The 16,994-nt window shown below is 49.5% G+C and overlaps 2 protein-coding genes across 2 annotated transcripts in view; one reads left to right on the forward strand and one right to left on the reverse strand.

Moving 5' to 3' along the window:
* LOC120958800 (ras-interacting protein RIP3) overlaps positions 1–16,994 on the forward strand; it is a 230,308-nt gene that overhangs the window by 175,905 nt on the left and 37,409 nt on the right. The window lies entirely within an intron of this gene.
* Positions 65–16,994, reverse strand: part of LOC120952306 (otoferlin-like) — a 30,043-nt gene continuing 13,113 nt past the window's right edge. The window contains exons 7-18 of the mRNA XM_040371583.2: positions 16,613–16,796; positions 16,431–16,493; positions 15,867–15,951; positions 15,172–15,328; positions 14,925–15,111; positions 14,449–14,821; positions 12,560–12,772; positions 9,129–11,925; positions 7,713–7,959; positions 7,397–7,647; positions 2,950–3,465; positions 65–2,860 (exon numbers count right to left, since the gene is read on the reverse strand). Coding sequence (XP_040227517.2) covers positions 2,680–2,860; positions 2,950–3,465; positions 7,397–7,647; positions 7,713–7,959; positions 9,129–11,925; positions 12,560–12,772; positions 14,449–14,821; positions 14,925–15,111; positions 15,172–15,328; positions 15,867–15,951; positions 16,431–16,493; positions 16,613–16,796 — 5,254 coding nt within the window. The 3' untranslated portion in view covers positions 65–2,679. The remainder of the gene's footprint in view (positions 2,861–2,949; positions 3,466–7,396; positions 7,648–7,712; positions 7,960–9,128; positions 11,926–12,559; positions 12,773–14,448; positions 14,822–14,924; positions 15,112–15,171; positions 15,329–15,866; positions 15,952–16,430; positions 16,494–16,612; positions 16,797–16,994) is intronic.

Consider the following 16,994-nt stretch of genomic DNA (forward strand, 5'->3'; position numbering starts at 1 on the left):
GTGTCTTGATAAATGTAGGTAAGTGAAATCAACACATCTCAACACTTGGATATAACTCTATTATAAGTACGGTGGTGGGTGATTGGGGGGAGGGGTGAGGAAGAGAAATATCCCTATCCAATCGCCCCATTCCCGTGTGCATCGGCGCATGGTCGCATAGTTGTCGCCTCACACGCTAATGGGGAGTAAGGGACAACAGGAGCCGAACGTTGACGGTGGCTGCGGGGAGTGGGAAGGGGCGTGGTATGTTTTATAGATAACGATAAAGAGTGTAACAGTAGTAAGGTTAGGCCACCGACGCCCGGTTTGGCAATGGTTTGACCCAGAAACGTGCTTCATATCGACGCAGCTTCGTGATGCAATGTTTGCATACCTTTCGGGCGTTTTGGTATGTCCGGTTTGCGCGAGCGCACACTGCGCAATGGTTCATAGTAGTGAGGGGGTAAGGTAGGCAAAAATTCGGAGTCGACTCTGATCCGACTCCGATAATTTCGGAGCCGACTCCGCAAAGCAGGTCCGCCCAGCATTGTCCGGAGTCGTTCGGAATCGCTCGGAGTCGTCTGTAGTCGTCTGGAGTCACCAAGAGTCGTTTGGAGTTGTTCGAAGTCGGAGTAGTATGGAGTCATCCGGAGTCGTCTGGAGTCGTCGGAAGTTGTCCGGAGTCATCCGGAGTCGTTAGGATTCGTTTGGAGCCGTTCAAAGTCGGAGTAGTATGGAGTCGCCCGGAGTCATCCGGAGTAGTTCGGAGTCGCCCGGAGTCGTCCGGAGTCGTCGGAAGTTGTCCGGAGTCGTTCGGAGTCGTCAGGATTCGCTTGGAGTCGTTCGAAGTCGGAGTAGTATGGAGTCGCCCGGAGTCATCCGGAGTCCGACTCCGACCAACTGCGATTCCGGTCGACTCTGATCGACTCTGGACGACTTTGAACGACCCCGACTCCGGTCGACTTCAGTCGACTACGGAAGACTCCGAACGACTCCAGGCAACTCCATACTACTCCGACTTCAAACGGCTCCGAAAAGGGTCGGAATCGGGCTAACAATAGTCGGAGTCAGATCGGAGTCGTGGGTGCACTCCAGAGCGCACATCTCGTCTACATTCTGGCGCCGAACCGCATTCGAGCGCCGGACGGTATGCAATTGTTGGGCTTTGTTTGCCTTTTTAACCGGTTTAGGTAAAATATTCATTTGATAAAAATTTAACGAAAAATCCCTACCCAAGCAAAATGTTTATTTGTGCAAGCATTTTTGCACTAAACAAAACACCAAACACACAAACGCAACTTTCTGCCAAGCCGAACATCTGCCAAGCCGAGCAGACGCAACAGTTTGCCGATGTTTAACACTCCGCCCTGCATGAGCCCGCCTAAAGGTATGCAACACAATGTTTCAAAACGTTTCCAAGCAAGTAGGTGCATACCGGCCAACGCGGTGTGGCCGGTGGCCCGTCCCCGTTTACCCATTTCCGTTTGGTTTGATTGGTTAAGATTTTGATTAGGATAAATTGGATGTCTTTTCTCTTTGCGCTATCTACTATACAAGTGTGTTTACGTGTGTACTAGCGCGCGCCAGCAAATTGAGGAAAAAAGGGATCGCAAAATAGCTGCGCTACCACTACCTCACTAAGTTTGTGTTTGTGTGTACGTTTGTGTCTCTTTGAAGAGCGAAAAAGGGGCAAGCGTCCCGACGCTTGTTTAGCTTTGTATACCTAAATATATGTATATATATATATATATGTGTGTGTGTGTGTATATTTATATATGTATATGAAACAGTTTTGGATAGAGCCTCTGATAACGATTAGTATAGATTGTTCTGATAGTTTGTGGTGCTATGGCGTGTGCGCCCATGTGTATCCGTGTGCGTACGCGGGTACGTCCCGTTCCTTAGCGTTTCGTTTTTCTTCTTCTTCGTTTTCGTGGTTTTGGTTTGTAAGCTCTAATTGTACGTTTAAACAGCAACGAATTGCAACAATTTGCAGTGTGAGAAAAAACGGTTGGTCCTTAGGTCCTGGTCGGAACATACCAATACACTTGTTCGGGAGGATCTACTAGTGCTTCATGGGAGTTGTGGTGTGTTTGAGTGCGTGTCTGTCTGTGTTTGTGTGTGTATGTACACAAATTGGTTGTCCCTACAAACGCGTGGGAAGGGAGTTGGATCTTTTAAGGTGCTGATGATGACCCGATGATGAGTTTGATGGCCTTTCGTTGCATAAAACATCGTCAGTGTAATGGTCAGTGTATATATATGAATATGTATAAATACTTTTGGGGATTTTGTGTGTCTGTTTGTGTCTATGTGTTTAAATCTGCTTGTGCTAGTGCCATGTACCAGCGGATGTGCCGGTCGCTTCATTTTTGTTTTAACTAAGTACGCTACGCTACGCTACTTTGGTGTCGCGTTGGACGATTTCCTAACCAGCAACGACAGCCGGCCCAAGGACAGGCCAGAGCATTGCACGGGCGGACATCGTTGATTTGTGTGTGTTCAACTTCAGCGTTTCGCCGACCTTGTGCTGTAAACTTTGTGGTTAGAATCGGTAAGATGGGAAAGCTGTATAGATCGATCAAAGCACGTGATTGTATCTCGTAAAAACGGTTCGGTTCGATTTTTGGTGGTTTGAGTTGCGTTCGGATTCGGTTGATTGTGTGTGTGTGTGACTCGAGCCTCCTTCTTTCGCTCTGCTTAAGCACCGAGCATCTTCTTGACCGTGTAGCCCGGCACAGCGTAGAAGAACAGCAGCAGCAGGATGGCGATCCCGATGATGATCAGCCCCTTGATGATCTTCCACTTGTAGTTGTGCCAGACGATGTACCGGACCGACTTGAGCGGGTTCAGGAACCACATGAACGATGCGTCCGGTCGGCTGGAAAGAGAAGGAGTGGAAGAGTGAGCGAAAACAGTGTACTGCAATCCGCTCGTTGCGCAATCCATATCCCCCTCCCGCTTACTTACTTTGGCTTTTCGAGCGGGTCCGGCTCGTTGCGCCCGAAACCGGCCGGATTCTTTTCCGCCTCCTCCTTCGTCAGCAGATGGATCTCCGCCTCCACCTTGCCGGTCAGCTCCATCTCGTCGTTCTCCTTCTTGATGAAGAACGGCCACCAGCCGCGGACGCGCTTCTGCTTGAAGATGTTCACCGTCGGCACGTTGTCCGTGCGCAGCATGTCGAGCGTGCACAGCTTGGACGATTTGGCGCCGCGCGGAAACCGGTTCAGGTTGAGCGAGATGGCACCGAGGAAGTCGTCCGCGGAGAAGTGGTCCGCGTCCCACACCTGCAGCTCCAGCCGGGCCGGTATCTTCACCTCCGTCTCGTCCCAGCTGAACAGGGACTCCTTGCGCGACAGCACGATCCGCTCCTCGGCCGCCAGATACTCGAACGGGTAGATGAAGCGCCAGTTGAAGTTGCCCTCGCCGGTGAGCGACCGGTAGTGGATGTCGGTCGCCTGCATGTCCTGCGGTCCCTTCAGCCACCTGCAATCGTGTGAAACAGTATTAGTGCCACTTGTTTGCCCCTACTGTTCGACTCGCTCGAACAATCTTCAAACAATGCTAAAGGGCAGGCAATAATTCTGTGGAAAGAAATTTTAGTTGCCCTCAGTAAAAGTTTCAAGAATTTGATATACAGGGGTTTCCAAGCCATTTTTGAATGTAAACGTTGTTATTCACCGAATACAAAATGTTATTCCACAACAATCTGATTTTTAATTTTAATTTTAATTTTCATTCTTTTATTTCTTTAGCATGATTTTCAACATTTCAACGGTCTCTTGACATTATTTTTCAATCGGAATTTGAAATCAGCTGCTCATCAAGATTTGTACAACATTCTAAATTCCAGTTCTTACGCCTGATTTTCAACAAATAACTAAGAATTGTCCAACTCAATTCAGCTTGAGACGTGTTGAAAATCATGTGGATTAACTGAAATGCAGGGTTTTCCAAGTCATTTTCCAATGTGCACATCATTATTCGCCGCATCCAAGATGTTTTTCAACAGCGGTCAAATAGTGTATTTGTTTCAATATGAAACTTCAGTTTTTAAACATGATTCTCAACACATTACAAAAAACTGTCAAACTCAATCCAGCTTCAGAAGTATTGAAAATCATTTGTAAGAATTTAAAAATTATTGTAATCGAAATTAAATATCATATTGATGTTTAACATCTTGCAAGCGATGAATAACAACGTTCACATTCGAGACTGACTTGGAAAACCCTGTAATCCACACCACTCTGATATTTCATATTTCATAATAAATTTTAATTTCCTCAGTATGATTTTCAACACTTCAACGGTCTCTTGGCATCTTTTTTTTTTCACCTGGGGTTTGGAATCGGCTGCTCATCAAGATATGTACAATATTTTTTTTAAATTACTCGGTTTTCTAGTATTTTTTTTAAATTTCAGTTCTTACACATGATTTTCAACACATCACAAAGAATTGTCTAACTCAAGCCAGCTTGAGACGTGTTGATCTTGTGTGAATGAACTGAAACATAATTGTGATGCAAATACAACATTTGACAGCTGTTGAAAAACATCTCGCAACCAATGAAAAATGTTGTTGACACTGGAAATGGACACGAAAAACCCTGTAATTCATAACGCAACTGAATAGTTGTGGAGCCGGAAAAAGATGCATAAAAATGCATGTAATTTTAATTTTGAAAATATTGCATAAATCTTGATGAGATAAGGCTTTAAACCCCTGGTGGGAAAAAAGATAGTGATAGACCGTTAAAGTGTTGAAAATCATGCTGAAGAATTTAAAAAAGAATATCATGAAAATGAAAAATCTGTTTGTTGTGGATTAAAATCTTGCACCCAGTGAATAATAACGTTCACATTCGAAAATCGCTTGAAAACCCCTGTAAAGTGTTGCACATTAGCATACAAACAACCATTTTTCGTCAAATACAAGGCGCCTCCATCGAGGTTCCTTTTTATGATTTTATTGCATTGTTTGTTTTCGCCGAGGCGGCTCCAAAATCAGGCAGTTGTGTTGTTGGAATTTTGTTTCACTTCTGATACGAATAAGACATTCTAGGTGAATTTTTAGTTTGCCAACATGCAGTGTGTTGCTCGGAACTAAATTAATTATTGACTAATAATTATGGTAATTAATTGTTTCTTTACAACATCCTTTTATACTATTATCAAACACAATAAAAAGATTCAATATTTGATTTTGAGTCATTAAACAATCGGCTCTATATTGTCAAGAAAAATCAGCTCCACATTATCATTGCTCTTTGGAAGATTAGAAAAAAACGATAGCACATTCAATATTAAATAGCCTTGAACATTACATTTAAAAAAGCTAGTCCTAGTAGCTGTATGAGGAGCACGACTGATAAAATATGCAATAGAATTGACATTTTTGCCAGAAAATAGAGCCCAAAAACGCTGTACTTACTGCATGGTCCCTCCCTCCCTCCCTTCGACGAGGATAAAATATGATTTGTTAGCTGTTGTTACCAGACTGGTCAAACTGGTTTTTATCCCTCTACCCCGACCTAAAATTCAATTGCGAACTTTCAAGGCGATACATAGCGATGCAGCGACGCAAAAGGGCAATCGAAGAAATGCCGAACAATTATGGCTGGCGTTAGGAGCCAGTTCCTGGAAGGCGATGCTGCCGTTGTCTCAGGCACACGCGAAAACCTTTTTTTTTGCATTCAATACATTAAAGAAAGGCATTAATTTACCAGCATGTTGTAGAATATATTTTTTCAATTGCCAATATCCTTGTTGGTAGCATGTGCATACCATAATTTCAGCTCTAATTCGTAACTTCTTCATCTAGATCGGGCACAACACCGTAAGCCACTGCCGGTGTTGAGAATGGCAGTCCGAAAAACCATTACCATGAAAGGTTTTCACATCACACGGTAAGGGAGGAATGAGCGACACAAGGAGATGGAACGAGATAGCAAGAGAAAGGACAAATCTAGTAGAAACACCCAGCCCGTATCCTTCCTCCAAGTTTATTGAAATGAAAGGAGAGAAGAGACAAAAAAACATGTCAAAACGTTCCGAAGAATTCCTACATGCAGGCATCACAGACAGAGTCGGAAGATTCCACAGTTGAGATTGCTCAACATTAAGCAAGAGCATGGTTTTAGTCGTTTTTTATTTTGCCAAGAAGCTTCGCAATCGATTTATGCTCAGTTATGCCGGCATGCTACTATCAAACTGTAGTAAATAAAATTAAAACAGACATACACACATGCACACAGGATTCACGGCTACAAAATCCCAAAAATTGTAAGTTCCTGTTGGAATGTTTTCGGCTTCCCATTTCCAGGAACGATCCCAACCGCAAGCTTCTCACACTATTTTGACCGATATTTCTTGGAGAAAAAGGTCACCGACAGAAAAAAGGTTTCCACCCACCATGCTCTATCACTGCCCGGTACATTCCATTGTTTGGGATTTGAAAACATTCGCATCGGGTCCCACAAGCGATGTCCCGTCCGGGCAGCAAAGGTTTGGGCAGAAAATCTTCTTCCCGTGAAGCATGTCAGGGCATTGCATGGCTTGAGCATGCAGCAATGGTGGCACCAAGGGGCGAGAAAATGTGAAAGAAATGTGGGTGGTCGGGGGGGGGGGGGGGCTAAAATTTCAAAAACACAAAGCCACCGTACAACCCCCACCGCTGGAGCATCAACACCGAGAGTGCGTTTGCATTTTGCGTAGGCCCGTGTCCTTGGATGAGTGAAAGGGATTTACCAAAAAAAAAAAAAAACCCTATTCCATTTGCATGTCAAGGAAGCACCACATTTTAGATATCCACATCCGGGCGGCTGTAGCCGAAAGGCAACGTACAGTTCAAGCCAAAACACAACAGCCAGATGTTGACAGCGGCACGGACAGCACACGCCTTGCAGTGCTGCACCGGCACAGAGAGGACATGGTAGCAAAATACGATCTCATTAAATTGAACAGCTGCCTGGGGAACAATAGGAATGGTCATGCTATCCGCAGCTGTAGTAACATCAATTAATATTGAGGCTAGAAAACCGGCACTTCTGAGGCGTAGAAAACAAGCAGAGCAGGAAAGGAGAATTGGATTTTGGGAAGCTTCAAATAGAGTTCCATTCCATAGACGCTAAGATGAGCTTACGAGGAACGCTTGGGATATTTGGGAGCATTAGAAATGGGGAGGACGTTTGGTTCGAGCGTGCCCTGAACCCTTTCACCTCGCAGATGTTGAGCACAAATCCTCAGGGGCTAATAAGTTCTCACTTTCCGTGAGCCTTTTTTATCCCAATCGTAGGAAAACCTTAAAAAATGGTTCTCCAGAGTGGATCTTACTTCCATAGAGGACGCCCAGCACGTACCTCCTGTTTGCCTAGAAATCGTTTCCACCAGAAAATAAAAACCCGCTGTTACCTACCCTTTCACGTAGATGTCGGACATCTTTTCGCCGGTGAAGAAGGCATCGTCCTCCAGCACGACGTCGTCCGTGTTCCAGATCACCACGCGCAGCTCGTACGACTTCGGCTTGCGGGGCGAGATGTCGACCGGTGGCCCCGGCAGCGGCATATCCATCGGGAACATGTCGACCCACATCTCCAGCTTGCCCTGCTCGATGCCCGGCTTGTCGCTGTTGTACAGCGACCGCGCCTCGATGTGCTCCGGCACGATCTATGGAGCAAAGTGGAAGATATGGCCGTTCGTTTTGGAATGTTTGCGTCGTGCTAGAACCTTACCTTACAGCCGACGCGCGGCATCTCCTCCCAGCGGTGCAGCACCGCCAGCGCCAGATGCTCGTCCCGGTACTTGATCGAGGTCGGGCTGGACCAGGTCTGGATCTCCTCGCTCGTGAACAGAAAGCAGCAGCGCCCGATCGTGACGCGGTCCTGCAGGTACTGCGGTGCCTCCAGCTTGTTGTCCTTGCACAGCTTCGACAGGATCTGGGTCGGCTTCATCGGATCGCGCCAGATGTTGTAGCCGGAGCTGCGGAGAAGGGGTTCGAAAAGATCGCTAGCATCCCAACAACTCCCAACGACAAATGCGAAAAGTAGTGATAAGGAGAAATAAAGTTTTGGCCGAAACTGATTTAGACTAGTACAATTTTTTTTTGAATCGATTCGGGATGGTTGGTCCATAGTCAGCTTCCAGAATTGGAATTGAGTTCGTAATCGGAATCGTTTCCAGAATCGGATTCGGTGCCAGATTCGGATCCTGAATTGGTATCGCTACCTTAATCGGCTCCGTATTTGGAATTAGATTTGGTGCCGGATTCGGATCCTGAATTGGAATCGCTTCCAGAATTGGATCCAGAATGGGTTTCGGTGCCGGATGCGGATCATGAATCGCTTAAGGAAATGGCTTCAGAATTGGAATCGACTCCTAAATCAGATTCGGTACCACATTCGGATCCTGAATTGGTATCTTTTTCTTAATCGGTTCTGGGATCGGATTTGGAGCCGGGTTTGAACCCTTTATTGCTTTGCTCCAATTGCTTCCGAAATCGGAATCAAAAACAACTTCGGATCATCTCCGGAACCAGAATCAGAGCCGGAATAGGAATCGTCTCTAGTATCAGTTCCAAAAGCGGCTCTAGAATCTGAATCAGCTCTGGAACTGAAATCAATTTCGGAACTAGAACCGGGACCGATTGCAGAATCTGAATCGACTCCGGGATTGAAATAGGCTCCGGAAGTTAAATATACTCCGGAATCAGAATCGGCTCCAGAATCGATATCGACTCCGAAATTAGAACCAAAATAGGCTCCTGAAGCGATTCTGACATCGGAATTGGATCCGGAATCAGAATCAGCTCTTGATTCGGAATCAACTCCGGAGTCAGAATCAACTCCGGAATCGGTATCCAAACATCAAAATACGCGAATTTGAGTTTTTCTGAATCAGAATCGGTATTTTCTCTGGAATCGGAATCGAAATCGACTTGAGATTAGCTCCGAAACAATTATCGGATTCAGCTCCGGAAGCGGAATCAACTATCGACTTTAAACTGGAATCGACTCCAGAATTAAAATCTGGACATGTAATTCGGAATCCAAACACGAAATCGGGTAGTTCCTGGATCCGTACTCCCACCACAAAAAAAACACACACACATACACAGACACACACACACAAACACCTTCCCCTCTACTTACTCTTCGTAGCGCATGGAGATGCCGCACATGGCCCGGTGCCGGCTGTAGAACCGATTCTCCAGGTCGATCTTCGTCTCCCCGATCAGATCGTCCGACCCGACCAGATCCCAGTCGAAGATCTGCACCGTCAGCATCGAGTCCTGCGGGAACGTCGCCTCGATCTCGAAGCACTTGCCGAACACCGGATTCAGCTGCTTGCTGACGTAGTTGTCCTTGTCCGACACGCGCTTGCTGCCGAGCTGCAGCACCACGTACGGGTCGGCCTTCCCGTTCAGGTCCATCGGGTGCAGATCGGTCGCCTTCACCACGTACACGCGCACCAGCACGTGGATCGGATCGTTCAGCGGCAGGGTCGGCGCGAACGCCGGCTCCATGCCCTTCTCGATCGGCAGCCGGTACACCTTGATCGCGCCCTTGAAGAAGCCGACGATGCGCGTCTCGTCCTCCGTGCTGTCGCCCGTCTTCTTGCCGCGGTAGAGCGGGAACGAGTGGAGCCACTCGCGGAACTGCCCGTACTCGTACACCGACTCCAGCTCGCTCGGGTAGATCTGGCAGGTGGCGACGCGCGGATTCGGCGGCTTCTTCGGCGCTGCCGCCTTCGGGCTCAGCTTCGACACGAGCCGGGACGTCTTGACGCCGAGCTTCTTGCCGCCGTCGCCCGAGCCGCCCGGCTCCGCGCCCCCCATCGCTCCCGCCCCGCCCGCGCCTCCGCCGCCCGCGCCGGCACCCGCTCCCCCGGCCGCGCCACCCTTGGCCGACTCGATCAGCCGCTCGTACGACAGGAAGTACTTCGTCCACCAGTCCTTGCTCGACCCATCGTCATCGTCGTCCCCGTCCGGGCCCGCCCCCTCCTGCCCCTCGAACCCGGCCCCCGGCGCACCGTCCGCGCCCTTGCGCTTCGTGCGCTTGCCCGCCCTGCCGGCCCCACCGCCCACCCCCTTGGCAACGCAAGCCGCCCCGTACAGGGTGAGGTTGTCGCCCGACCACGAGTCGCCCGGCATGCCCCCCTCGGGCAGCACGTTGCCACCGGCGTCCGTGCGCCGCCGGGCCAGCACCAGCTGCCCGTCCTGGTTGTACCGCTTCGGGTCCTCCTTCGGCAGCGCCCGGTGCATGTACCGGTGGATCGAGGTGATCTGGTGCGTGCCGACGAGCGTGTACCGCCCGAACGACCGGCAGTCGACCGCGCGGATCGTGATCGGGGGCGCGTACCGCTCCTCGACCGGCAGGTCCAGGTCGAAGAACTTGAGCATGCTGGCAAAGTTGGGATTCTTTTTCGCGTTCTGCACGATGCTCGAGTTGAGGATGCGGCCGGAACACTCGATGTCGATGCGCGGCTTGTCCACCGTCATGAAGTGGACGCGCTTCAGGTCGCGCAGCCCCCAGAACAGCACCTCGATGCGGAACCGGGCGAGATTCGGCCGCACCTCCTGCGGCACCGGCAGGATGGCAAGCGTCGGTTGCGGTGCGTGCTCGCCGCTGCTGCTGCTGCTGCACGCGACGTACTTCGGGTCGGACAGGCGCGGCACGTCGTCCGAGCCGTGCTCGAGCATCTCGAACGCGGCGAGCAGCTCGCCGGCCCCGTCCAGCCCGCGCGTTATCTCGAACCACTCGAGCACGGGCGTGCTGTAGTGGTGCTCGCGCAGCTTCACCCGCGGCCGGGCGATCGCGCGCCCGATAAAGTCCGACTTGCCCACCTTGTCCTGGTCGTACACGTCGATCACGATGGTGGGCGGATCGCGCCGTATCTCGTCCTTCGAGCCGTACACCGTCACCTCGTCGAACACGAGCAGCTCGTCCCAGGTCGGGCTGAGCGTCTCCTCGATCACCTGCGTCGTTTTCGCGTGCTCGGTCACGTACACGGTCGCGTACGGGTCGCTCAGCCCGGACGCGTCCGACCCGATCAGCGACCGGGCCTGGTAGATGTGGGCGCGCAGCTGAAACACGTGCCGCTCGACGTAGTGCACGGTGGTCGGCGCCGGCACGTTCACCTTTTCCGCGTTCTTCAGCTCGTGCAGCAGCTCGTAGCCCTTCGGCAGGCCGGTGTAGAAGAAGCGCTTGTGCTTGAGCGTGCCGAGCCACAGGTAGAGGGACAGCTTGGCCCGCACGTGCCACCCGGCCGGCCCCTCCGCCTGCCGGCCGGGCAGCTTGAGAAACACGGTCTGCACCTTGCCGCAGTGCACGCCCGTCTCCTCCTCGATCGTGCTGTACAGCAGGTCGCGCGCGTCCAGCCGATGGTACGCCACCCGCTTCCCGTTCGCGATCATCCACACAAACACGTCCGGCAGGGCGTGCTGCGGATCCTCCACCAGGAAGCGCAACCGCACGAGGTAGCTCTGCGCCGTCCGGTACCGTTCGCGCATCGAGCTCTTGGTGACGAGCGCGCGCAGATTGCGCGCCATGTTGCCGATCGATTCGAGCTCGCGCTGGCACAGCTTCAGCCGCTCCTTGTCGAGCTTGGTCTTGCCCGTGCCCGGCCCGACCAGGGCGCCGCGCGTAATCGTCACGTACTTGTTGCAGCTCGAGGCGACCTCCTCCAGCACGCCGCGCAGCTTCACCTCGGCGGTCGGGTCCTCGTCCTCCAGCAGCAGGTTCGTCTCGGCCAGGCCCACCTCCAGCCGCTCGCTGATCTTCGCGATCATGTTGCTGTTGTACATGCGGCGCCGCAGGTCCGGAAACCAGGCCCGCACGTCCATGCACGGCTTGTAGTCCCAGTACGGCAGGTAGTAGTGGTTCTTGTCGTGCGAGATCGGTTTGCACGCGCTCGTCGTGCTGTTGTACGCGGTCGTATCGATCGACACTGCATGGGAGCGGAAGCAAAGGGGAAACAGAGTTGGAAAAAGAGAAGGGAGTGACAGAAGACACAACTAGTGTTGGGTAAATCAGATTCAGATAGTGGAATCTGAATGAGTCTTTGGAATGATTCAATGAATCTGAATCTCGGTTGGAAAGATTCATGAATCTCAACGGATTCATACATCTCTAAAACATCATAAAGCTCTAGCATTATCTTCTTCTTGGCGTAACAACCTACGTGGTCATGCCAGCCTATACAGGCTTTTGAGACTTCTTGGAATACCGGAATGTCCATGCGAACCGACAACGGGCATGGTGGGATTGGGCAAATTCAATATTTTGGAAATCATACATCTTTAAAGATTCATGAATCCTTGGAGATATATGGATTTTAATGGATGTATGAATCTCATAGAATAATTAATCTTAAGAGACTCATGAATCCTCGGAGATTAATGAATATTTAGAGATTCAAGAATCTTTGAAGATTCATGAGTCTTTGAAACTTCGTGAAGATTCAACGTGATCTTTGAAGAATCAACTCGAGATTCGAATCACTTATCCCCGATGATTCATATGAATGAATCTCATCGAAAGATTCATGAAACCCAACACTAGACACACTTACGGCCACTTACCCGGATCGTCGTCGTCGTCCATGTTGGTGGTGGCGCTCTCGTTGTGCCCGTCGAGCGAGTTGCCCGCGTTACCCATGCTCAGCTCGAAGTACACGGACCGGTCGCACACCTTCTTGTCCAGCATCGACGCCTCGAGCACGGACGCGAACAGGAAGAACCCGTCCGTCTTGCAGTAGGACGACTCGCAGATCGGCAGCGTCGGTTCCACCTCCACTGAAGAAATAAAACCAGAATTGCTGTCTTTAAAGTAATCTAAAACATCGCAATTGAATCACGAATCGCATGCTTATATTTTCGAGTTAAGCTCCAATATTTCTTCATGAAATGCATCAGAAGTAAACCCAGCTGAAGGTATTAGTTCAATTATCAGCTCAGAGCAGAACGAGCGTTTGAGTCTTAAGAATTGCGATTCGTATCTTCAGTATGTGCACAACAGTTACAGTGTTTTCCATTGATCTGAATCATAGGCAAGCTTTCTGAATATTCTGTGTCAATTAAGCATTCATGTTGGTCTATTTTTGCTACGAAAAATAATAAAAACAACTCGAGCTGGAGCTCAAAAACCTAACAACATCAAAACTGCTGAAAATGTACCATTCTATTCAATTCAGAATCACGTTTCACAAATCGAACAAGCGATCTTTTGATAACATCGTTTTAATAGCACTCATCAAAGATGTGTGATTGTATAATTGAATCGATTTGTAACCTTTATTTTTAATCACGAGAAAGAATCATTATTCACAAAACCAAGAATGTATCTTTTAATGATACTTTGTTTATATGCCTCATCATGTGAGTAATGTTTGAAAATGGAATGTAACTCGCCAGACCAAATTCCTCGAATTGAGCTCAAATTTACAATCGCTTAAAAAGATTTGATTCGCTCGTGAAAAGTGAGTTATATGCATCAAATATCGACTCTACAATCTGCCGAAAAATGTTCAACTTTTAGGATTCATAGCCTTCAAAGTGTCATGAGCAGTGCTGCAAAATGGCATGAGTAGCACGTGACGATCAACACCGAAAACAATGAACATATCCAAGGTAGCTTGATGATCAATGCTGATACTCAATGAAAATGCGTCATGACATGCCGAACGCGTCTTGCCGAACCCAACGTACGTAAGCTTGAGTCCAACGCGATACTCGGACTGAAGAGCTGATCTTAATTCTGTTGCAAGCATAATCTTGATTTATGTATGGCTGTGAACAGTGCTTCCAAATACCACTGTACGAACAATCATGGCTGAAACGAAGTTCAAGTCAGCTCACGTACATAACTGTGACGATCAGTGGTGAGATTCAACCAGTTGGTGAATAAATCACATGCTTGATGACATTTTTGTAGTACCCTACTCACCAACTGTTTGAGTCTCGCCTCTTGTCATCACAGTAGAGCTCATGATGCTGTCAAGATTTTGTTTCAGTCGGAATTTGTCATGATCATGTCAGAGACATTTTGCAGAACTGACCACAGTAAAAAAAAGTCATGACAAAGTGACTTGGCAAGCAGTTGGTTGCTATAATGACACCAAGCATATATTGGTCATATCAACTGTTTGAGCAGGACCTCTTATTACCACAATTGAGCATATGACGCTGACAAGTATTTTGTTTGAAACAGATATTTTATGACATTGACAGTGACATTTTGCAGCACTGGTCATGATTCAATCTGGTTAGAAAAGAGTCAATGAACATCATATGAATCCCTAATATGTCTTGTAAATTATTTGTGAATCATTTAAATGAATCATGATTCGCAACTTCATCTGCTGATCAAAGGTTCATCAAACAAAAGATGAGTTATTTGCATCCAGCGAACGAACGTAGTACATCCTCACTCCTAGTCGAGCCGTGAGTCGGCCTAACGCGCAAACACTCACCATTCTTGTCGGCGAACAGCTCCACGTTGTCGGTAATCTCCGTCCGGATCGCGATGAGCAGCCGGGCCCGGTAGCTAACGCCCTCGCCCAGGCCCGTGTTCAGGTTCGAGTGCTGGTCGAGCAGGTTGTAGTCCCGCGTCGACCCGTACAGATGCACGAACGAGGGCCCGTACGTCGGCAGGAAACCCTTCTCGCCGTCGTTCGAGATCTGCTTCAGGTCGATGTAGTGCGTGCCGATGATCGACGGCTTCATCGGGTCGGCATCGCGCAGCTGTATCTTGATGCGCTGGCACAGTGGCGGAAACATCTCGGTAAAGACGAGCTGCTCGTTCCACACCGGATTGTACGATGCCTTCTTCACGTTCGTTTTGCCCTGCATGGGATAGACAGAGAGAGAGAGAGAAAGATGGAGGTTCGGGAGTAAGAGCACTCCGACACTCTGTCAACTGTGTCTGTCGTGGGAAATCGCCACTCACCGTCAGCCCGGCGAACGACACCTGCACGTACGGGTTGACCAGATCCTTCGTCTCGCCGGTGAACGCCCGCTTCACGTTCGCCATGATGGACGAGTTCATGCGCGGCAGCCCGTCCGCCCGGTACACCTTCACGATGAACTTTGCCCGCTGCCGCTCGATCGGCACACCGTCCGGGAGCAGTAGGTTCCTGTCATAAAAGGAAAGCCGATGGTAGGCAGTCCAGGCTTGGTCTCTAAACTCTACTTACGCTTCGATGTCGTCCGGGTCCTTCTCCGATTTGGGCGGCACCTTCACCGTGTCGCCCTTGCCGATGATGCCGACGTCACACTTGAGGTAACCCTTCGGGCCCGCCGCAAAGTCCTCCGGATCGGACAGCAGGGCCCACTTGTGGTAGAACTGATGATCTGGGTCGGCCGGTGGAGGTGGTGATCGGAGTGCAGCACAAAGTAACATACACACACACATACACCCAAACGAGCGCGCATTAGAATGAGCACCGGGGAAAAGACCGAAGGTGCGTTCGGTTTTTGTTTTTTTTTTTTTTTTGGTGATAACAATGACTCACAACATCGAGAAAAGAGAAGAGTTGTGTTGGAAGGGGTTTTTTGGTTGTTTGGTGATGGAAAACAGATTGGACAAGGAGTGCCGGGAAATTGAGAAGAAGTGGGCAGAGGGAGAGGGGTGCCAAAAGCGAGCTAGTGCCGAAAGCAGGTTGGTTGGTGAGTAACGAAAGCAACACAGAGGTTCAGGGAACATCGGGAAACAGAGCAGATAGAACAGGCAGTACATGAGAAGGAAGACACACGAAAATGGTGAACGAAATGCAAGGAAGAGAGATAGATAGAGACACAGATAGAGAAAGAGTGGATGTTGCTTTCGTGTTTTGGAATAGTCGTACAGATATGAATTTGAAAGAATTTGATAAAAAAAGAAGGTAGCTACCGGGCGCATCGTAGACTGTTTTGAGATCGATTTTGAACGAGCCCACCACCGTTCCGGAGCGCATGAACTTGCGTGAATGGATGACCTGTCAAACATGGAGGAGGGGGGGCAAGCGAATGAATGCGTTGCAGTTGGGGCGGAGCTAATCGAAACGGTCCGATTATCACGAATCCAGCGATTGGGATTCGAGCAATCGGGCGCTGCTTACTGTTCAATTCTAAATGTTTGCGGACTCATTTGCAAAAAAAAACTAATGAAGAAGCGCCATCTCTAGGCAAATGCGTGTGAACATCTAGCTGCCCCTGTTGACCTACGTATGCCTTGCCTGCCTGCGGCAAGGAGGATGTCAAACGAAACGTTACGAAAGACGCTCACACTATTCAAACCACACAAATGCGTCGGTTGAATTACAAGCACGTGGCAATGCGCGTCTCAGGCTCATTCGTTGGACATCTTTCTTCGCCCTGCAACATGCCGCGACCGCCACTGGCCCAGCTACAGCGACTCACCCAGCCCCCTAACCGAGCTGCCCTAAACAAACCAATTCAATGGTCCACTACTTACGGAAAGTGTGATGATCTTGTCGAACAGCATCACCGGCGGCATGTGAAAGTCGAACACAAAGTACTGGGAAGGACGAAACCGAATGAAACGGAGGGCGGGAGAAGAGAGAGAGTAAGATTAAGATCCTGGAAAAGCAAAACAGAAAAAAAAACAAACAACAACAACGCGCGCTCCCCCAGTACCTCGTTGTAGTACGGGCAGTTGGTGCTCTCCTTCACGCTGGTGTACTTCTTCTGGTCCCCGACCTGGATGCAGACGACCGGGTCCATGTTCAGGCCGGGCAGCTGGCGGGCCTCGATGACGGTAACGCAGACCTGAAAGTCCTGCGACTTGAGGTGGTCGTTCCCTTTCGCCAGGCTCTTGATTCTGTCGATGGGCACGCGGAAGAGCAACAGTAAGTAACAACGCCGGAATGGCTGTCAGCTTAGCAAATGGCACCGGGCACCGGGGCTAAACGCAATCCAATTAATCCCATCGAAAGCTGGCGAGCAAAACCATCGGGCCTCTTGTCTGCCCGCAAGGCGTCCTCCTTCAATTAGGTGCATTAGGATTAATGCTGCTCCT

Source organism: Anopheles coluzzii, chromosome X (genome assembly GCF_943734685.1).
Source record: "Anopheles coluzzii chromosome X, AcolN3, whole genome shotgun sequence".
Lineage (NCBI taxonomy): Eukaryota > Metazoa > Arthropoda > Insecta > Diptera > Culicidae > Anopheles > Anopheles coluzzii.